Source organism: Zychaea mexicana (genome assembly GCF_025766255.1).
Source record: "Zychaea mexicana strain RSA 1403 chromosome Unknown BDB00scaffold_69, whole genome shotgun sequence".
Classification (NCBI taxonomy): domain Eukaryota; kingdom Fungi; phylum Mucoromycota; class Mucoromycetes; order Mucorales; family Lichtheimiaceae; genus Zychaea; species Zychaea mexicana.
The window spans coordinates 184038-206488 of NW_026516732.1; the positions used below are offsets into that span (position 1 = coordinate 184038).

The following is a 22451-nucleotide window of genomic DNA, read 5'->3' on the forward strand; positions in this document are numbered from 1 at the left end:
ACGCGTGATATGATAACGGGGCTGTGCCATTGGTACCGTTTCTAGCTTTTCATAAGAGATCACTTGTAGTTCGTTTCTGATGCCATTATCGTATTGCTGCTCAACTGTTATCGTCTCGTCGCTATTATGGACTTGCCGACCTGCGCGTTGTGGTAAAGCCCTGGTACTGGGCGCAATGTTGCTAAATTTAGTCGAATCAAACTCCAAGGTAATCAGTGACGAGCATATGTTAACAATGGCAATCACTATCCACGGCCGGCCGCATTGTGCTACTATCCGCTTGAGACTGTGCTGGTTGCTTTCAAGTGCACGAAAGAGTGCGCATCTTGTTCCATTATGTTCATCAATGTCTACAAGGAACTCTAGTCACATACATCGATCACGTGCATTCATAGCATTAGTATCACTAACTGATTTATTGAACACGTCCAGTACTAGAACAACTAAACAGTAGCAATTTACCAAGTCTTTCAATACGGGAGCATCGTGCCAAGAACTGAAGCACGTGACGCGATACGAGCGCGTTACAGCTCTGACTTATTGAGACCTCACGAACGTAAGTCGGGTCGATACGCGCAAGTTGAAGCTCCAAATTTTCTGTCGTTATACCGCCGACAAAATCAAGCTCGTGCCACATGGCTGCCGTCAGGTTGTTGTATAAATGGCTCCGCCATGTTTGACAAGCCGCTGTGCATTGTAATTTGTCCCGGTAAGATAGCCACTTGAGAATTTTGGCAATTACTTCCTGAGGCAACTTTTTGAATATTCCAGCGTTGTTTCTATCAATCTCAACTTGTAGGTCGGCTAATCGTTGATGCAGTGCTTCGACTTGATTATTTTTTGTTGCTGATTTGTCAATGCTGAGCTTACGTACACCGGTTTTGTATATGCGTAAAGCGTCAGTCAAGCGCCCTTCGGAACTGAGCAATGCTCCGGCGCACAGGTACCCTTCTGGAAACATAGGATTCATATCAATGATCTGGTATGCGTCCATTAGACCGTTGTCAATGTTTCCTTGAATGCCACGAACGATGGCGCGATTAGATAAAATCATGGACATGGCGTGAGTGATGGCTTCCATGGCATCAGTTAAATCTTGCTCGGCATCTCGGAGATTGCTGATCTTGAAAGCCGACTGAGCCTTTTCGTATAGTTTTTGAATGGAACTGCATGGTATTTCACACTCGTTGAAAACCAGTTGAAGGTTTGGTAAAGTCATCGGTATTGGCAATTCTTTTGGGCCTAGAGTACGAATATGAGAGGGGTGCTCCGGTAAAAAAAAGGAGGTTGAATATTGTGTGGCGCGTCATGACGATATGGGTATCAAAACGTTCATATGAACTAAGCCGTATAACATGATTGGTTTGGACTGGTAGGCGTTCATTACATTATTGTGGCACCTGAAATCTATTTCGTTGCTTACATATTCCGCGGATCGTAAATATAACTACGTGTTCTCATATGCACATCATCAATGGATTTGTTTTAGGGGTGGCTACTTAGTAATATCACTTACGTCACGTACTGAGTGCATCCAAAAAAGCAATAATATATGATGAGCCACGTCCAAGCACGATAATCGAGTAACAATATGTTTATTATATCGTGATCACTACGATTTCAAAAGATGAATACTTGCCAACTCCTACCACTTGATTTGAACGGGACTCTGAGAATGCCTGAAACGTTATATCTTCCTGGAGGGTTGCAAGCAAGACCTATACCATTGCAATACCCGCACGCGTACATATTCATGTCAAAGAGGATTACACTGGCGCAGCCGATTTTACTCTTTCCACAACTTGGAACTGTACTCGCTTTTCGCTTGGGTCTTTCTGTCATCCCCTGAGTGTCATCAATCGCCCGCAATGGCAAGTCTATGCGATGCAGTGCTTGCTCCCTTAACAAATCCTTTCGAGCTTATTAAAACTCAATTTGGATGAGAGTAAGAACTTGGGAAACTAAAGCTATGAGCCATTTTTATGATTTTGCATACATACGTAACTCTGGTGACTTAGCCTGGAAGAGAGTCTCTGCATACAAGTATGACGATAGCGGGCCCATCAAATGCCCCGGGTTATTAGACACTCGAAATTACAATAACGCTACTAAATGAAGCTTGGCGTGCTAGCAAGTGATGAGAACCCGTCTGTGCTGTGGATCAAGACTTAGTGAGGCAAACATTGTCTTTTCCGCATTTCTGATCTAGCGATAATGACTCGTTAAGGCCATTTTTAGTGGTTTATAGCATATTACATTATCATTAACATATACGATAGCATCTTGTTTTTGTATTACTTTGCATAACTTTGTTTTTTTCTCATTTAAAAAGAACAATGTCATACCTGCCGCTAAATAAGGAGACTTACGGTCTACATTTCATTGCGTATTACATACAGTACCTAGTGGAGTATTACGAAAGGTCACAAAAGGAAAGAATTGATCTCGCAAATATCACACAGAGTGCGTGCTGACTGGCGAGAAGCGAATATGTAGGTGTTACAGCATAATGATTCGGGCTACTGTGTGCCTCATCGAACAACAAGAAAAGAAAGAGGTTGTAGTAAACATATATTACCGCTCTCACATATTCTAGATATATGCAGCATGTATATCAACACAATAAGGCTTAGACTGTATATCCCAATCTACATAATCACCATAAATCTCTTGCATATGTCTTACGATAAATGGTCGTCTATTTGTTTATAGTTAGCGGTGAAACACATTTTTTTAATTCATTGTCTCTTGACGCACAATACGGGAGAAAACGGCTTTGTAAAGCGTTGTCATATCACACGACTGTCATACATATATAGTAGCGAATGATGAGCGAAGCTTGTTGTGATTAGGGGACATTGTGTACACAACTATCAGGCACTGCCGCTCTATAAGCGATGGGACCAACAACAGTCATCATCTGTTTGCGTCTTGCAGATAGATCTCAATATGTATGATCATGCTCCTACTTATACAAGAGCTTAACATTCGAGTCATCATGAAGAACATGTCTAGCTAAATTTATTCAAAGTGAGTATATCGTTTATCGCACGGCACGACGATGAAAAAACGGCTTTTTTAAGAATGACTGATGTCTCATCCAATCCCGATTGTCCTGCCATATTTGACATACAACAACAACCAAAGCAACACAATAAACAAACAATGCAATAACAGAAAACTTGTTACACATGGGAGGGAACCGGGCCCGCCGATCATTTAGTATATTGCATCGAATCCGGCTTGGAATGTTTAATTTTTCTTTTTGAGGGGATGATAGTGTTGCTTGATTTCATTAAAGAGTTGTTGGTTTTTCGCGTTGGGGGTGAAAGAACTTGTAATATGAAAGAAAAAGAAAAAAGAAATAAAACAGAAAAAATGGTATACAAAAGAACTTCATCATCATCATAGTATCAGTTTACATTACTGCTTTGGCCTTTTGCTCCTCTGTATGTGCCACTGCCAAGTGTTTTGTTACATTGTCATTGGTGCTTGGTGGTTCAGCACTATATTTTGCAATTGTATACAAGGATCTTGTTAATCACTTGATGAAAAGAAATTAAAAGAAAGGCAAATATGCTTACCAAACAGGTGATTGACCTGATTTACTATGGCGTGAAAGGATCCATTCATGGCACAAGGCCTCATCAGGGGTCATTCGTTTTTCAGGATCCCAGTCAAGACACTTTTCAATAAAGTCCAAAAACTGGGCATCATGGCAACGCAGCGCATGAGAAAGAGACTTGGTACCTGGACGGCGTTTCTTTCCTCTTGAGTTGGGTATAATGCGTGGATTGCCACTCGAGTCGAAAAACAGCTTCCTTCGCGAGCTTTGTTCAATCAAGTATCGATTCGGTACACCTAGGATTTCCATAATACAACCCAGCTGCTCTTGTTCATTTTCGCCTGGGAAGAGTGGTAAGCCTGTGTAGAGTTCGGCTAGGATACAGCCTAAGCTCCACATGTCGATCGCTGTATTATAGTTCATGCCAAGGATGACTTCGGGTGATCGATAGAATCGGCTTTGAATATAAGTGTACACTGGACATTTTTGCAAGTTAGTATAGGACTTCTTTATCTCAGCATCATCGTCGTCGGTTTCAAATAGAAAATTGCTGTTACCTCGATCATTTTCAAAACAGCTACTACCGAAATCGATCACCTTTATAGTACTTTTCGCCGGATGTTTGAGAAGAATGTTCTAAAGAAAAAGATTGTTAGTCGTCGCGAAGCAATAATTCACTTGGATGACTGCTTGAATGAAAAGCTTACCTCTGGTTTTAGGTCACAGTGGATTACACCGTGCTCGTAAAGCAGACATAGTGATTGCAATAATTGGACTGTAAACCTACAGTGATTCGTTGAATAGTACAAAAAGGGAAGAAATCGAGTTAGTAATGAAGGCAGCGGCGTCACGTGGAGATGATTAAAAGGGAAACACATTTACCTTTTGATGAGATTGAGGGTGACACCTCTGTAGTTATTGTTCTTTATAAATTCATAGAGATTGATGCTTAGACATTCGCATGCAATGCATAAATGATTACGGAAGACAAAGTAGTCAGTCATCCGGACATTATGGTGTTGGTCTTGTGGATCCTGTAATTCATATAATATATATATATATATATATACTTAGTATAAGCAGATCACAGCTCATCTTATCCTAATAGGTAGTGAGTAGTTAAACGACGCTTACCCAGTCGACAAGGTCCTTTAAGATTTTGACTTCAGTTTGTGCTTGTGCATGAAATCGTTTTTTGTTTCTGATCAGCTTGATGGCGACAGTCATACCGGTCTTGTGGTCAAAACACTTGACAACCTGACCAAACGATCCACGACCCAGGACATCGATTACTTCGTACCGATAAGCCAAATGATCCTTGACAATGATGTTGTAGTCGCCTCGCTCGTCATCATAACCATAGTTGCACGTAGGTTGATCGGGAGTGGCTGGATGTTTTTGTGCCTGATGGCCCACGAAATAAATTTGGCCATACTCTTGGATCTCGTTGCGTTCATAGAGCGACAGATAAGCAGAAAAGTATTTGATGGCTGTCGTTGGACTCTTGGGCCCACGGATGCCGGCTGCTGCAATTTCTGCCATTTCCTTTTCCCACAAGAGTGAGTCGCTAATTCTGTTTGGCGAACGTAACGTGCCACCACCACCGTTACCACCGCTTTCATCATCTGCAACCACACCAGCAGCTCCTCCAAGCATACCGCCATCCATCTCATAGGTTTGGCTGCGTCGCGCACGTCGGTCGCGCATGAAGGGATACTGCATATCAGTGGTATAATTGTCTTTGATCGGCGTGTGTTCCGTGTGTTGTCGAACCATGGCCTGAAGCCGTTCTTGCAGACTCATTGCACGATGTCGTTCTATACAATAGCCATAGATGAATACCGCGTCTCCTCAAATCATTGCCTTTCCCGCCTCCCGCAGTCATTCAGTACTCAAAGTAGATACACTTACGGATGCTAACTTCTTTGTCTACCAACGACTCATGTTCGGTAGCAGAAGCAATGGAATTCTTTCGACTGTTGTTGGTGCTGGCCCCATACATACGGCTGGTCGGCGGTGCCCCCACACTGCTGGTACTTATTTTCCGTGTTCGTGATGGAACGGGGCCGATGGAAGGCGACACGTCTTCGCCACCACTGCCGTAAAGTCCGCTTTTATTATTTACAATGGACAATGACAGCTTGCGTACGCTGGTAGCGCTGGGTCGTCGGGTATGGATCGGCCGCGTTCGGGGCGAGGCAGTTGCTGATGAGATGCCACCACTCATATTATCGCGTGGAGATGCAGGAGTGATGCGTGGTGTTTTGAGCGATGCTCGGCGGTCCATATTCATTGCTGCCAATGGATTACTCTTTTTCGTTCGCGTAGTGGTAATGGTGGTGGCAGTCCCTCCTGCTGTTGATGATGCGGCTTTGTTGGCCGTCGTTGTCGTTGAGAGAGACTCTTCTTCGCTGCTGGTTCCACTAGCGGTGTTGGGTGTGGCAGCAAGGGCGGATGATCGTGAGGGTTTGGGGATGCGAGTGGGCGACGCAGATCGTTGATGCTGTTGTTGATGTTGAAGTTGTTGTTGTTTTGTGGGAATATTCACTCGGATCGGTTCGACCTTCATGGGTGGTAAATTGATAGATTGTACGAGCGGCGGTTCTGCGAGACTACCTGGCAATGTCTATTCAAACAGTGAGTTTTACACCATGCTTACTTTTGATAAACCAGCTGTCGTATAGAAGAAATGACTTACCTTGCCACGCTTTCTGGTAGTAGTGGAACCGTTCTTTGCTTGTCGACCCACTGTCATTGTCGATAGATCCTGATTCTTCTTTCGCCATTCTTTGGCTGCGTTGAGGGAGGGTGAGGTGGGCACACCTGCTTGTAGACTCTCTGTCCGCGAAAGCCTTCGCTGACGTCGCATATTGATTGAGGAATCGTCCATGGCGACGATAGATTTCTTTCTTGTGCGTGTGGAAGCATTTGTTTCGCCAGCAGAGTTACCATGAATCGATCCTCGGCTCATTCGGCGACGTGTGGAGAGTGATGATTTGCGTGCAGCAGCAGCAGCAGCAGCAACAGCAGAAGAAGATTCATTATCATCCCCCGATCCAGGTGTCCCCTGACCCGAGCTGGTGCTGCTCGCACGGCTGCCGGCTTGTGCGTCCTTGCTGGCTCTGGATGCAAGTGCCGATCGTCGTTTGGTCGCCAACATCACCAACGACTCCTCCTTTTCCTCCTGCTGGTGGCTGCTTTGCTGCGAAACATTGGTTGTAGAACGACGTCGCCTGTCTGCGATGGTTGGCTTCATGTAACTGTTTTCTCCAGCTCCTCCTGCTGCTGCAGTGGTAGATGGACCAGCAGTCGACTTCCGTCGTCGATAATCTTCTTTTGCTCCGGTTCGTAAAATTGATCCACTGGATAAAGTTCTGCGTCGTGGTTCCCTTGCGGTCGTAGTCTTATTTTGTTGTGGTTGTTGTTGACACGTCTTTTCCAAATCGCGCATTTTCTCCTTGCCCAAACTTAATCTCCGCTTAACATCGCTAATCAGTTCGGCGCGTGAACGTGCGCCTGATGTTGCTTGTTCATCGGGCGATGTCGATGATGAAGGAGGTGCAGCAGACGACTTGCGACGTTGTTCCACGAGGTTGGGTTTCGATGAGGCACGACGCACATTGGATGCTCTGCTGGTAGCTGCTGCTGTTGTTGTTGTTGTTGGTGACTTTAGGTTGGCATGTGACGCTTTTTCGGAACCAAGGCCGAGTTCCTGACGCGCAAGTTTGCGTTCCACAACGAGGGTATCGCGAAGCGCATCGGCTAACCGAAAAGCGTTGCCGGGTTCCCTTTCCGATTCCAATGTTTTGACAGCCCCTTGCTTTCTAGTCTTTTCATCATCGTCTGTGTCACTGGGTCGTCGCATCACGGACGACTGACGCCTTCGTGTCGTGCCTGCACCGGAGGATCGGACGCTATCGCTGGATTTCTTTGTGCTCAGTGCACGCACGCGAGGTGATGCGGTGGCGTGTACTTTGCTTGCTGGTGTTCCCGTGGCATTAGCAGTAGCGGTAGTAGTGGTATTATGATTGTGATTGCTGTTATTATTATTAGATGATGATGTTATGGCCCCTCCTCTCGTTCGGTTAGCCATTACAACAACTGGTTCATCATTGCGCGTTGATTTCCTGCGGAGGCGAACAGTTGTTTCAAAAGATGATTGGGATGGAGCTGTGCTCTTGCGTCTCGTTGCTGCTGTCGCCGGCGCCGGCGGTGGTTGCTCGTTTTCGACTTGTGCAAATGCTTCATAAATGCCGTTACGAGTGAGCCCGTTATCTTCGTCCTGAAACTGCTGCATTAACTCTTTGATGCTTTTGCGCGTTCCAAGCTGTGGATGGTGGTTATTGTTATTATGCTGAGAATGGTGATCGTCAGTTGTTGTTGTTGTTGTTGCTGTCGCGGGTCCTGTGGCCGTCAACGATGCATTATTGCCGCCGCCCTGCTGAGCGGCAGTTGTTGTTGTGGTGGTAGCAGTGATGGAAGCGCGTGACCTGGAACTGGCAGTGGATTTGGTAAAGCGTCCTCCTCCTTCACCTAACATTTTAGTCTGATTGTCCTGTTTTCTGCTTTGCAACCCATGTCCCTGTTGTTGCATATGTATCCACGACTCGGCAATGTATGGGCCCGTTAACGTCGACGATGACATGAAAATCAAGTGTGCTACATGTGACATTTGTTTTTGTTTGTTACTTCGATTAGAGGTATATCCATGTGAAAAGAAAGCATACATGCATTACATAGCTCTCTTTCACTATAATGATGATGGTTACGGTGCAACTTGACTCACGTTTCTTTTTCCTCTTCTCTTTTGGTAAGTTTTATAGCGCCTTGAATCGTGGAACCGAAGAACTTGCCGAGTTTAATACGAAGGAAAAAAGAGTAAAGGAGAAAAGGGTATAATAGTGATAGTAATTATAACAGAAGAGAAGAAGAAAAGAGCCTCAAGGGGTGGGGGGGGGGGTTAAGGACAGAGAAGGATATACGCTTTTTGTGTTCCCCAAGTTCGTCTGTTCGTTTACGAGGTGGTCCGCGTGTCGACAGAGATGACTCTTTTAATTTTGAGAATTCCTCTACTGATGCAAGAGTTTTTGAGGTTTAATGGAGAAAAGGAAGTAGAGAAGAAAGGGTTTCGTTAAATTTGAAGGAAGGAGGGGGACAATGGCAATCGGTGGTGGTAACAAAGGACGATGCTGATTTGGCTAATTATCTAAATTTTTTACGTTCTTGCGATAGCTCCTGTTAGACCAAAGAAAAGATAGGTGTGTGTTGTAAAGAAAAGAAAAGAGGGTTGAAAAAGAAAAGAGAAGAGAAAGAAAAAGAAGAGTGGGGTACTGCTGTTCGGAAGTGAACGCGGCCGATGGCAGTAGGTTTTTTTTTTTTACAGAAGTAAAAGGAAAAAAGGGGAGTATGTAATGAAAAAAAAAAGGTTTCTCAATAATGAACGCACACACTCACTCACGCCTTTCGTCGTCAGTGGGTAAAGAATCAAAATGAAATCCGAACGCAAAATTGTTCACGTCACTGTGGTACAAAAGGTACCTGTGCATCATCATCGCCATCGGTCATCACCGTCATTCGTTGTATGATATAACCTTCTTTCCATATCTTCATCAACCCGTAATCTTCTTTTTCTCCAGGGGGGATCAAAAGCCGTGGTAGACGAGCCACACATACACATTTGCAAGTGTGAGAGGGAGAGAGGATCGATGTAAAAAAAAGGCGTTTCATGCACATTTTTTTCAACGAAAGAGCGCGGGTTGATTCAAAAGGTACATATGTAATCTCATCACATCACACGGTCTACTCCAATTGCATATTTTTACACAACCGCCGCATATTGTCATGTATGAAATAGGAGGATGGGGGGTGTTGCGGGTGGGGAGGAAGGGGTGTGCATTTTCATTAATGAGAAACAACAGCTACTGCTACCTTCATCTACGAGGATTCTCTTGACAAATGTGCTAATAATATACGATTCTACTACCAATCCGTAATTAACTAATTCGTCGCTATAGTGATAGAATGATTTGTTTGTGTTGCTATGGTACGTATGATACCTTTTGTTGCCATGGCACCTTGTTTGTTTCGAGCGTACATACTCAGTAAATAACACTCAGGCATGCTTTTTGCACATGGTTATGGCCATGTAGCACAAAACCCATGGTCCATGTATGAAATGGGCACAGATTTCTACAGCAAGAATTATCCTGGACTGCATATTTCAACACGCTGTATTTTTGTATACATTTATCATGACCACTGTCGTTGTTGTTGCTCTGTTGACCAACTTTTCATCACTTGGCAAGCTTACGATAAACAATAAAGATCAAGATGATGGTACCAAACATAACATAACAACAACAACAGCAAATAAAATATGCATATATCTGGCACATCTTGTCTGTCCATTAGGGCAACGTAGTAGAGTATCAACCCTTTCCACAAACACACACACACACACTTTCTCTCTTTCTCTCTCTCTTTCCCCCCTTAAATGAGCATCGCTCAAACTACTACGGCAATTCAACAACGTGGTAAACTTTATTCATGTACATAATCATTATCTTTCCTTTTGAATTTTGGTGTATGATTTATCGGTAAGACTAGTGCCAAGAGTAAAAGGGTGCTTGTTTTTCTTCTAATGCTTCTTTGCTTGTGTGTTTGGAGCTTCCCATCTGCTGCATTCCAAATAAAGTAGTCTTGTCACGGGTGAGATGTCTGAGCTACATTTATTTTAGTTCAATCAACAGCCTGTGCTTTATCGTTATAGTATACATCAAGCGTACAAGGTTGAAAAAGCCATGCTTATGTTTTTGTGCATGATGAAAGCATATGTTCTACTTACAGCTGCTGTCTGCTGAAGAACGACGACGCCCACGTAAAAAATACAATTATCTTTAGCTAGGAAGCACATCTATAATAATAGCGAGCAGATTGCTATTTTTGATGAAAAATGATATAAATGTTCTCTGCCGTAATCGAACACAACGGATTCATTCAAATCTGGAAATCGTATGTACGTAGCCATCATAATTCCACGCAAAACTAAACGACAAATCCGCGCAGCTCGCTCACCTACCGCAGCAAAGAGTCATGACGCTGTACATTAGATATATCGTCTGTATGAAGGTGTATGTTAAATACAAAGGAAAAAATTCTCAGTCGTAGTCACCTCATGCACTACTGGTGGCGGGTAACAAGAACTAGAATGTTATTTACATCTAGCTCCTTCTTGGTTCTATCCTGTTCTCTCGAGTCGGTTGTAACTAGCGATCTATCATCGAACAATGAAAATTTCAAAGGGAGTGTTTAGAAAGCATATGCGGATTGATTAATCTTTTTCACTACCGATATATGTCGTATTGTCATAACAACAGTTGCTCCGCCGATTCCTGCTGCCGCTGCTGCTGCTGCTGACAATGGAATGCAAATGCACTGACAAGTTGCAACTTACTTCATTGTTATTTTTATTCTAAAGCCGATCATCATCCCAAAGATAAAGTCCTCATCCAGCGCCACTTATGATGTAAATTTTGCATGTTTCATACAGGTACACTAACACCTCCCCCCCCCAAAAAAAAAATAAACACCTTTTCATCCACGTGTACATGGACATACAGCTCTCCTGATTATAGCAGATCACAAAACCGCAAACGATCGAATGTTGTATCATGGAAAGGCTAATCCCACGCTCATCCTCATACTTTCCAGGTTTCCAATTTGTTTAAATCAGTAACAGTAAGCGTGCAATAGAGCCAGTAACAACAAACTGTGCAAAATTGAAGGTTGCACACACACGTTACAAGTACTATTTGAGAGGTTTCGTCCCCTGTATACGGAAACCAATTGCCACAAACGATCCTACCTCTTGACTAGCATTCGCTTTCTTTACATATCATTAATACACATTATTATTACGCACGCTAAAAATAGTAAACGAAGCTGTCATCCCATAGAGGTCTCGTGTACTGTATCATGAAAAATTGATCGATGGTACGCAAGTAAAACTATGACTTTTTTTTCAACGCTGCAACCATGCAGTGGGTCGTTCGTCGGAAGCAGCGGCGGATGAACTTTACAGCGCACAAGTACTTTGTCGTGCATATACCACAAAGTAGTTTCCTAATATAGAGCACGCGCCCCTTTGGTTTGGCATGGCACCCGTCTGATTGGTCGTCAGCTGGCAAAGAGGACACTGTCTCGTTGAGTGCCTCAGTACAGAAATTAACATGGGGAATCTATTAAAAGCTGTGTTTCTGTGGTTAATCTGGATCAATATTTACCATACATTTAGTATAATGCTAGTATCGTAGAAAGGGGAAGCAAATGAATAAATGCAAGTGTTCGAGAACAACGCGACATTTTGCTCTAGTAGAGAGTGCCCTTGAACGCACTGTTTGCTTGTTGCCTCTACCTTATAATAACTAGTTAGTGCGAGCACATTAAAGAAATAGTAAGTTTTAAATTTGCTACGCTTTTGCTGTGGCACTGACACGTCTTATACGGACTCTTGGTTTGTGCGCCCCGAGTTTGCTGGATGACGGGACTGCGAACACACAGATGTTTAGAGTTCTGGCTATTATTTATCCTTATTGTAATGTCACCGAAAACAACAACAACAACAACTTTTACGGTTATACAAAGAGCGTAATGGTAGCAAAGAAAGGTGCTTACAGACGTCAGTGTAACGTCAAGACGACTTCTTTTCTTGCTTCTCTCTCGAATGTAACATGGATTATAGGAGTACTGCCTTATGCAGCAATGACTCCAAAAAAGAGAAACCGTGATAGCTTACATGTCTATATAAGTGATGCATATCAGTCGACCTTCCTTTATCATCAAATCAATTTTTCTTCATCCCCAATTTCTCACTGCTTTGTTACTAATTGTTATTAGCCCCTTTTAATCGCAAAACACACTACATCATTATTAGGCCCAGCAACGAAAGTCATAAGAAGAGTCTGAAGGCGGTATGGCAATGGTCCAGCATGATTTTCAAGTTTCTGGAACAGATTATATATTGCACGCGCTCAAGTAAGCTTTTATCACTTTTTCTTTGGTAAAAGATGTAGAAAAGCACACTTATAGTGTATGAATAGCATATGTATGCCATGTTAATTGAAACTTTTACAGTATACTCAAAGACCCTTGCCGTCCCTTTTCGTTTAAAAATCAATAGGGGGAAGATCATTCTTTAATTAATCTCCCATTCCGTACTCTTACTATGGGACTAAATATACGGGTCGGGCGCGCAGTATTAGGCTTTCATGGTGAAATGTGTAGTATTTTACGCTGCTTTGAAGAAATTGTAAGGAAAGGAAGGGATTATGTAGTGTAAGATGGAGTTGTACTTTGTAAAATACTTAGAGTGATAGCGTCAGATGTGTAGTGTCATAATGACAGCATGATGCATTGACCGGCAGGTGGAGAAGGGTAAAAGTAATAAAAGAATAGGAGGAGAGTAGAAGGAGAGAAAAGTCGCGCTCAGGCCATCTTAATTAATAAGAAAAGCAGTAAGAACTCTAACCTTCGAAGCACCCGCTCTGCTACGAACATCATTCGAGGCACGAATTTACTTAAAGAATGAGGGAAAACGTTTACTGTTCATAGCAAAACCACTACCATTACTACTACTACGTTAAAAGGATGTCTACTATGATATCATTACCAACCAATGCCTTTATTTCCTTAGAGCAAATAAGCTAAGCTTATTAAATTATATCAGAATAGCATCATGAATCCGTTTTTCCTCCTGATATTTCACGCCGCACTTTGGCGTGTCATAGGGATATAAAATGGCCATACGTATTGCAAATTCAACTACCCTCGAATACTGCTGTCAAATATCACAATTCTTGTTTTAATCACGTAGGATATCTTCCCGGCCGCCATAAATAGGATACAGCTTGTTGCTGAAGCAAGGATCCACTGAGAGAACGGCGCGCCAAAAGTGGTATGACGTTAGTTTAAAATCCAGGGTTACACAGTCGTAACACGAAGGAGATCGCTTCGCGTTTACGTATTACTAAATAATGGTGTTTCGAACCCAAAGAAAACCTCTTAAGCTCGTTGATAGAAAATACAGAAAAAGCTGCTGCATTGTTTTCAGGTACTGCTATGGTGAAACAATCGAATGCAATTTGATCAAGACGAGCCCTCTTTTAAGTTTGTTCTATGATACGCGCCAGATAGAAACATCGTTGTGCATGTAAGCATCACAGCAAGTAAGAACAAGTGGTCTCTAGTCGAGTTATACAAGAACGGGCATCCTGTGTACTGCTCTGGCACTAACTTTGGTCCGTGTAACTCTCACCAATTATCATTTTTTTAATGTTTCATTAATTGTTCTGGTCGTACTTTGCACTCTTGCTCTTTTTCTCTCTTTTCTCGTTTTCCCTCCTTCTTGTTACTTGCATACAATACCTTCTATTGCTGCGTTCGTGTGTGTGTGTGTGTGTTCTTGTGTGTGTACCCATAACTTTATATTTAATTCTTATTTTGAAATGGCGGATTCACGCATTTCCAAATTATTGCCCACCGTAACATGCAGCGATTGCGGTAGACCCGTTCACGTACGAGAGTTGGCAGATCATGTTTGCCAATCTGCTCCCCCGCCAATGCCTGCAATGCCCCCTCTTGCTGTGGACACTTGTATGTTACATACGCTGTGAAACATTTGAGATATTCTTAGAAACGATTGCTCTACTGCACTGACTCACATTCATCTCTCTCTCCTATCACCATGCTACTATTGCTATATCACTTGTACTATCACAAAGCTCCAGCGACGATTCAGCGCCCCCGTAAAACTTCCAACAAGAGCATTGATAGCGGGTCACCCACCAGTGGTATGGAAGAAATATTGGTGGTGGGATGATGATGATGCCAATTAATAACAACCGGTTTTAACATGGCTACAGGCTCCAAGTTCAATTTCCACTTTTGGACAGGCAAGGCAAAAGACACAATAAAGAATGCAGCACTCGGCAGCAAAAAAACGGCACCACCTCAGCATCAACATCATCAGCATAACAATAGCCACGTTCATCCGCATGCCTATGATCATGCTATCACGACCATGTCGCCTACGTCGCCCGAGCAGCGCGAGAGGAAGGTTTGTAGCGTGACAGCTAATTACCACATGTGTGTGATAGCAAATACGCTAATAAGCCAGGAAATATCCGTTTATTAGATGTCATTTGGTAGACCAGCTTTTCAAGAAAAGTAAGTCCCCTTTTCTCTTTCAATTAACGCTACTTTATGCTGACCGAATTTGTCCCCCTGGGCTCCAGAACTTGGCTTCCTGAGGACGATGACGTGATCTCGCCCGTGTTCGACTTTACACCACCATTTGCGCATTATAGCCGTAAAAACAGTACATCGCCCGCACCGCCCACTTTGACCAAAATCGATCATACCAGTAATATTGGCAAGCACCCTTCTCATCAGTCACCATCACGATCGACATCCAGTGACGAAACATCGCCAGTGACACCTCGCGCGACAAACGACCTATACACACGCCGGTGTGCTCGCTGCCATAGAGATGTTGTAAAAGAAAGTTCTGTTCCAGTAGGAGATGATGTAAGTTCTTACCAGCTTTTTAGACAATAATCATCAGCCATCAGTTGCTTACATAAACTGTCTCTCGAAATAAAATCGAACAACAGCTGTATCACCCACAATGTTACTCATGCTTCACTTGTCGTAACCGGCTGGATCCGCATCGTCCGCCTCTCGAATATCAAGGCCGCGTATACTGCGACATTGACTATACCATGATGGTTCAACAAAGACCTGCATGCGCCGCTTGCCATCAGCCGATCGCACCCCATGTCCGACCGACCCGTGCTTTGGGCCGCTATTATCATCCAGAACATATCCGATGCTCGCACTGCAACAAGCCCGTGGATCCAAAAATGACTGGTTTGGTCGAACGTAAAGGCAAGATCTTCTGCAGGCCTGATTTCAATCTGCTGTACTTGCCCAAATGCCGAGCGTGCGGACGAGCAGTAGAAAAAGAAGCTGTATCGGCTGCTGATGGCAAACTCAAAGGAAAATGGCATAAACATTGTTTCCAGTGCCATGTAAGCTTTTTGTCTTGTGCTACTCTCAAAACTAAATTCATTTGCTAACAAGTACATCCACATCTATCCTACGTCAGGAATGTCACTGTGCATTCCCAAACAACAGGTTCTATGTGTACAAGAATGCACCTTATTGTAGACGCGATTATCACAAAATGAATAACTCCTTATGCAAAGGATGTGACGATCCGGTTGAAGGCCGGTGTGCACAAACGGCAGAAGGCTGGCGCTTCCATCCCAACTGTTTTACTTGCTACATGTGCCAGTGCCTGATCACCGACGTTTATTACATGTCAGACGGTCGTATCTTTTGCTCAAAAGACCGACAGCATAGATCCGAGAAACGGCATACTTACTTCCAACAATTGTAAATCCTAGCTCCCTTTCCTTCCTCATCCCACCTACTACCGCGGTCCGCCCGCCATATCATAATTTATATATAATCATTCCTATTATTGTAGATAGACAAGCCAACCCCTTTTATTTTTCAAATCACAATTAATTAATATAAAAACAAAGCAAAGAGCAAACTGCGTGTGTATTAAGATGTTTTTCTTGTCGATATTGTATGTCACTGTCTTCTCTTACACTACTTTTTTTTGGGACTGTCTTTTGTTAGGTAAAGCGCACTGCTAATACTAATGTCTTGGTGGTCGTTGACCATGGTAGCCATGAGCACCATGATTGTGACCATGTCGAGGTCGGCGTTGTTGTGCTTCGTTGGCTTGTATCCGCTTGAAGCCGTTAATGAGATCAGCTACCACAGGGTATGATGTGTCCCGAAGACGATAACCATCAGGCAGTAACTTGATAGCCTACAACGAACGTCAAAAGCATTTTGTATCAATGTCATTTTTCTTTTAGAGAGATGGTGGGTCATAAGACAAAGTGAGCTTTACACATACCCATTGTGCAGCAGGTGATTTGGCGTTTAGCTTGAACCCAAGTTCAAAGTATCCCGGACGGTCAGAAAGACAGAAGCCGTACGCTGAAATCCTTGGGTTTGCCATTGTAAGCGACGATAAATGTGATTCTAACAGAACAATACAATGTGAGGAATTATGGCTGATATACACGGGTTTAGCAATTAGATTATATAGACCAAAAACATACTGAGCGCAGTAGCACCGCCAGGTCGATATTTTGGATGTGCAATAAGTTCTTCTGCCTTGGCAGCGATAGCTTCGACATAGGTGACAATTAGCTGATCTAAATCGTCAAAAATGTGTTCGCCAATCTTGTACTGCACTGGTGCAAACACGGACGCGTCCTTGCGCATCTCCACAACATCAATGTGTTGATAGACACCTTCATCCACCTTCCAAGTGATAGCGATATGTTCGGGACCCCGAGATGATGGTCTGATAACAAGGTCGCCGCGCTGGCGGGAAGCAAGATATTCTTCAGCCTCCATATAATTGAACTGGTGGAATAACGGATGGTTGATGACACGTTGCGTCTTGGTCCGCTTTTTGCGCATTGCACGTCGTCGTTCGATTTCTCGCGCTTCTGCTTGTGAATCATAGTAGTGGTCGTTCGGTTGTCGTCGTAATGAGAGATCAGAGTTGGGCTTTGTATCAGATGCTTTGGAGGATAAGGTAACGGCAAACTTGTCTCTGTCGATACCTAGTACTTTGGCATTTATTGTGGATCCATGCTCCAAAACATCAGCTACGCTCATGATGCGATTATCGGATGCTTGGTCAATGTAGATGTATCCGTCTAAGCCTGAATCCAGCTGACAAATTGCCATTTTTCCTCGAAGAGAGTGAATCTTAACCGGTAGGATAAATCCTTCCCGAAGCGTATCGCGGGTTTCGCCAGAAACCATTCTAAACGTTTCATCCATTGTAGGTCGCGTGTATTTCTGTCGTCGGTCATGGTAGGGACCTTGCAGTTCGAGCTTGATGTGCTCCAAAATCTGTCGTTTGGGTGCATTGTATTGTGTTCTTAAAACCACTGCGTAATCATCCAAAATCAGATCATTCAACTTGTTGGGGTATTCTTTGACAACGCGTCTGACAATCATGACTTTGGTTTCATAGTCGTCCATTTCGTCTTCGTCGATTTCTAGTGCATCGCCAGCCATTTTTCTCGCCAAATCGTATTCTTGGGGATGGATTCGCGTGTCGTCTAATATATCGGCATCATCGACGTTTCGTATCCGTAAATAGCTGGCACAATTCATAAAGGTAATGGCGGGTGTCATGCCTCGTGTTACCAGAGCAGACCGGCTCTCTAGCTCGCCCTGTATACATCATTTTTAAGGTTAGTATCTCTTATCTCTCTCTACCCTGTGTATACAACATGTATGAAGGTGATCCTCTTACCTTTGCATCGATCTTTTGTAATATGCTCTGGGCCTTTCGAGGACCAAGACCACAGACATACTTTAATGCTGTGGCAAGATAGGGAGAACTTGCAGTTGCATTAATGTCGATACCCAAATCGTTCACCACATTGATCAAGGCACGTTCCAAAGACGCCAGCAACATCTCTTCTGGCACAAGGTTTTGCAGATCATGGTGTCGCAGGGCTAAAAGATCGCGGTCCAAACCGGTATATTCGAGGATGGGGCATTGCAATCGGCGCGCCAGACTGATGCAGTAGCGCGTGACTTCGGAAAACTCGCCAAATTCATCTCGTGCCCGCTTGGAGTTTTTATATAAACGTGAGGCTTCGTCGTCGACAGCCAATAAATCGATCGTCGGAACGCTGGAATCTGTGTTGTTGATATCGTTGAGCAAAGTTTGCATGCTCTTATAGACGTGACGAGTTTGTGCAGTAAAGCCAGCGACGCCGATGACGTTTGGCTTCTTCGACGAAACAAATTCCACCATCTGTTTCCAGTATTTTTCGTCTCGTAAAGTCGGTACTTCAAGTCTGTCAGCAAGTCGGCCTCGATGGTTGACGAATACTGCCACAACAGGGTCATTTCGCTCGCCGTTGCCAGAGGAAACCGCAATAACACGCGGAATACCGTTCTTGTACCGATCAGCATCGGGACCACGGAACGCACCCACGTTGACTTTGGACATGAGCGATTGATAACTGGCATCACAGACGGCCTCTTGGGCTTCGATGCGTAACTTTTCACGGCTATATTTCTCCATAATCGGAATCAGATGCTCCGATAATGCCATTTGCAGGACGTCTTGTCGTTGTTGGTTCCATTGTTGTGCCGAGTCACTGTATCCATCCGACATGTAATATTCTGCAATTTGGTTAAACCATCCATCGTAGTTTGCAATATTGACATGGACCGACAGTAAACCGTCTTCCTCTCCCTTCATGAGTAATAAATATTCGCCGTTTGTAAAGCTCGAAATTGGTTTGTCATGGACGTATTTAAATGGATGCATAGGATGAAGATCGTCAATTTGATCGAAGCCCTTGTCAGTTGGCTTGACACTAACAACTGCTCTTGCTTCCCAGTCGCGTCGCATTGCTTTTCGGACCTGCGGATCATGCGCAATGTCCTGACTCAGCACACTGCGGGCAGCTGTATGATACCATGGTATATTAGTAAATGGCTGCAATGCACTTCTTCTTCCCCTCTCTGTATCGTAGTACTAACCTCTTAAAACGCGTCCTGAATCGCTGAAGCTAGTGCTAACAAACGTTGCTGCCTCCTCTTCTGGACTAACTAATGCATCTTCTGGGTAGTATCGACGACTTCTTTCAAGATAGTTGGCACCGTACTGCGCTGCTGTGATACCAAAACGCTAACAACGATACCGAAAACATATCAGTACCTCTTTCTTACTTCCGGCCGTCTTTTCACACTATCTATCATTCACACGCGCACACTCTCACTTGTAAAACCGACATCCAAATACAGGCCAGATCATCATACTTACTGGTAGGAACTCTGAGACTTTGTTCCGTAAGCTGATTTCGTACAACGATTTGTTTGCAGGTCGCTTAGGACCCTTAGTCTGCTTTTGCAATGAGTTGACATTATCGGCAAATCTGAGGTTCACGTAATCCGAGATATCGTTCAATTCTTCGATCTTTTCCGCCTTATCGACCAAATTGCTCACATATTCATCGTAAATGGAACATTTTGATAGGTATTCGCGTAAGCCAGCTTTACGGTTGGCGAAGCTGGTGTATTTAAAGTCGAGATCGTAAATCTTCCACAGATCGTCGTGCGTCAAAAGCTCGGTCGTTACACCATCAGGGTCAACTTCGGTGAAATAGTCGCGTCGGTGGTCAGATATGTAAGGAACTTCGAGATACTCGCGTGAGATAAAAGAAACGACGTGCTTGACCGCGTTTAGGAAATGTTCGGTAGGCTGGTCAATGTTTTTCACGCTCGCCAGTTCTCGTGCAACCCATGTGCCTTCAACCTGAATTTCTTCATCGCTAGGTGGGATATCGAATGTCTTGCGTGTACCGGCATAACGCACCTGCATACGCTCGGGAATATCACGCATCCGCACTTCCTCATCTTCCTCTGTAAGCATACGAGCTTTAAGTTCACTTGGTTCAAATACGTCGGCCAGCTTTGGTTCCAATTGCTCTTCCTCGTATTCGGCCGGCTATGTGGTAGCAGCATTAATACTTTTAATTCTTTCTATGTCAAATAACCGGTATTTATCGCGTCAACCATTACCTCTTCTTCGAGAGCCCACTCATAATCAGCGCCGTCACCAAAGATATCATACATATCAGCAAGAACACTACATGGGGTTATACGCGTATATGAGTCAATGTTACTCAAATCAAATAATCAACTGCCAAACTCATCCCGTTTCGCGTTTTTTAGCACAAGTGATAAAAATATAGAAAATCAACTTACTCTTCACTTAACCCTTCTGGCAAAATATCCATCATATCTTTAGCGGCACCTCGCCGAGGTGCTTCACGGTTATACAGATCAGCTCGATCATCTACAAGACCCTCTTCATCATCTTCTTCGGCGATAAAGTCGTCCATGTCATCGTAGACTTGTCGACGTCGATATTGTGTTGCATACTGATCTTCTTCGACTTGTTGTTCGTCCTGAGCTTCTTCGTAAAGTTCTTCGTCAGAAAAAAACTTATCTGCCGCTGTTTCTGAATGTTCAGGTTCCTCTTGACGGCCTCGTTTCAAACGCTTCAGCTTGGGCTACAATGATTGTTGTTATAACAATGATTAACAATTGAACTCTCTGTATTTTCGTAATGCCATCTGCATATATACCTCTCGAGACAATTTCAGACCCGTATTTTCTTCCAATAGGTCCAAATCTTCTTCATCCAACTCTTCTTCAACTAATGAATTTGATCAAGAGTCGCTCGATTAGTAACTTTTGTTGCTTCGGTAAAGGGTAACGGAAAAAGCGAAAGGGGAACGGAGGAATCGTTGCCAATTTGTTCAAAAGAGAAAATATAACACGTTACAATCTTCGATCTTCTTTCTCTTTCTTCGTCGAGCGACTTTTTGTTGTTCAGCATCAGAATCGTGATCTTCTTCATCTTCATCGTCGACAATGAATCCTTCTGCAATCTACGTATGATTAAATCGTCACCCCGTCAAATAAAGTTAACAATGGTTCAGAGGGAAACGTTTTACAAATTGGAGACCCTTTATCAGCTTTGGCACATAGATAGTATGAAAGAGAAAGGGAAAGCAAGCCAACCTGTCGTGCTTCTTCTTCGTCGTCTTCCTCTTCTTCTTCGTCTTCGTCATCGTCTGAATTTCGGCGACCATAAGTAGGTTCACCTTCTTCTTCCGAATTTTCTTCTTCCTCGTCCCGATCTGGTCTGGAATCGTAATAATCGACGCCTTCTTCACTCATTCCAGCAAAATTAATTGACGAGTTTTGGTAAGGTTAAAGAAAAAGGGAAAAAATTATATGAAGGCAAAGGGATAGAGAAAGCGTACGCTTGCGGCGCTTGCAGAAAGCTTAGTGCGGGATTTTGAAAACTCGCGTGACGACGACGCCAAACGGGGGCCCATCCAATCATGTGTCTAAAATGCTTAATAACCAAAGCATGGTTTCCTGGCTACTGTGTATTAAGGCTGGTTTTTCATATCTTTGACCGGGTTAATTCGGTTCTTTAGTGTCGAAACAGGCCGGCGAACTCGCTGTGGATGAGAACAGAGGCTGTAGGATGCAGCAGATGGCTTTTGCACCAACTATCGTTTTACAGCAGCGATAGACTTTAGTATCCAGCCTTTTTTCGGTGAAAAAACAAAGCATATATTGATTGTGAAGCGTGAATGAGATAGACATTGATTATTATGCGCCCAGTCTCTAAGCTGTTTTGGATAATGAATTTTTGCATCCCTTATATTGAATCCTTTAAGAAGTAGAAAAGCATGCAACTCATACAGCAAGGTATACGCAAATGTACACCCCCTGGATCCTCAGGTTGCATTACCTAACACACTGTTGTTACATAGCGATGCCTCGCTTTCTAGCTATCATAGCTTAATCTTACAATATTTCATATCAAAACAAGTGTTTGTTGACCAAAAAGAAAATATTGCAAAAAAGCTGGATGCGAGGCTGTGCTCTTTTTATGTTTGTATAGGAGTGTCCATATAGTGAAAAATAGATTTATACAAAGGAATCTATAGTAGAGCGGGAGCTATTTAGTGCTTAATTCTTTGTGTATGATGTGTAGTAGTAATGTAGTAATAGTAAAATGCGAGGGCTTTAAGGAAAAGGGGGGATTCAATATAGAAAGTTAGGGTGATAGTAGTAAGGCATGTGTAATATATGTATATGGCAAAATGCGTGTATGGTAAGTAAAAGTTAGGAGAGAAAGATAGAAGAAAAGGATTATGTGAAAAGAGAATTTTTGATG

The 22451-nt window shown here is 43.4% G+C and overlaps 5 protein-coding genes across 5 annotated transcripts; 2 read left to right on the plus strand and 3 right to left on the minus strand.

The window, feature by feature from the left end:
• Nucleotides 1–340: 340 nt before the first annotated feature.
• BDB00DRAFT_837241 (uncharacterized protein) lies at nt 341–1433 on the minus strand. The gene has a single exon (XM_053124538.1). The coding sequence runs from the start codon at nt 1217–1219 to the stop codon at nt 416–418; it is 804 nt and encodes a 267-aa protein (XP_052976866.1). The 5' UTR covers nt 1220–1433; the 3' UTR covers nt 341–415.
• Nucleotides 1434–3580: 2147 nt separating this feature from the next.
• On the minus strand, nt 3581–5107 carry BDB00DRAFT_768640 (kinase-like domain-containing protein; the record flags this gene model as incomplete). The annotated part of the gene is made up of 5 exons (XM_053119752.1): nt 3581–4041; nt 4123–4201; nt 4273–4348; nt 4448–4599; nt 4700–5107. 5 exons carry the CDS (start codon nt 5105–5107, stop codon nt 3581–3583), a joined length of 1176 nt encoding a protein of 391 aa, XP_052976867.1.
• A 9367-nt stretch (nt 5108–14474) lies between these two features.
• Nucleotides 14475–15204, plus strand: BDB00DRAFT_790232 (uncharacterized protein; the record flags this gene model as incomplete). The annotated part of the gene is made up of 4 exons (XM_053120941.1): nt 14475–14678; nt 14757–14788; nt 14929–15148; nt 15172–15204. The coding sequence occupies 4 exons, from the start codon at nt 14475–14477 to the stop codon at nt 15202–15204; spliced, it is 489 nt and encodes a 162-aa protein (XP_052976868.1).
• Nucleotides 15205–15237: 33 nt separating this feature from the next.
• On the plus strand, nt 15238–16022 carry BDB00DRAFT_768545 (uncharacterized protein; the record flags this gene model as incomplete). The annotated part of the gene is made up of 2 exons (XM_053119747.1): nt 15238–15651; nt 15729–16022. Coding segments are annotated over 2 exons (708 nt in total), but the record flags the coding sequence as incomplete, so codon positions are not given.
• A 91-nt stretch (nt 16023–16113) lies between these two features.
• Nucleotides 16114–21519, minus strand: BDB00DRAFT_837253 (SH2 domain-containing protein). The gene is made up of 11 exons (XM_053124539.1): nt 21278–21519; nt 21039–21144; nt 20839–20909; nt 20456–20763; nt 20270–20336; nt 19512–20195; nt 19229–19376; nt 17982–19153; nt 16765–17899; nt 16557–16684; nt 16114–16466 (listed from the first exon to the last, which is right to left on the minus strand). The coding sequence occupies exons 1-11, from the start codon at nt 21434–21436 to the stop codon at nt 16290–16292; spliced, it is 4155 nt and encodes a 1384-aa protein (XP_052976870.1). The 5' UTR covers nt 21437–21519; the 3' UTR covers nt 16114–16289.
• Nucleotides 21520–22451: the final 932 nt, after the last annotated feature.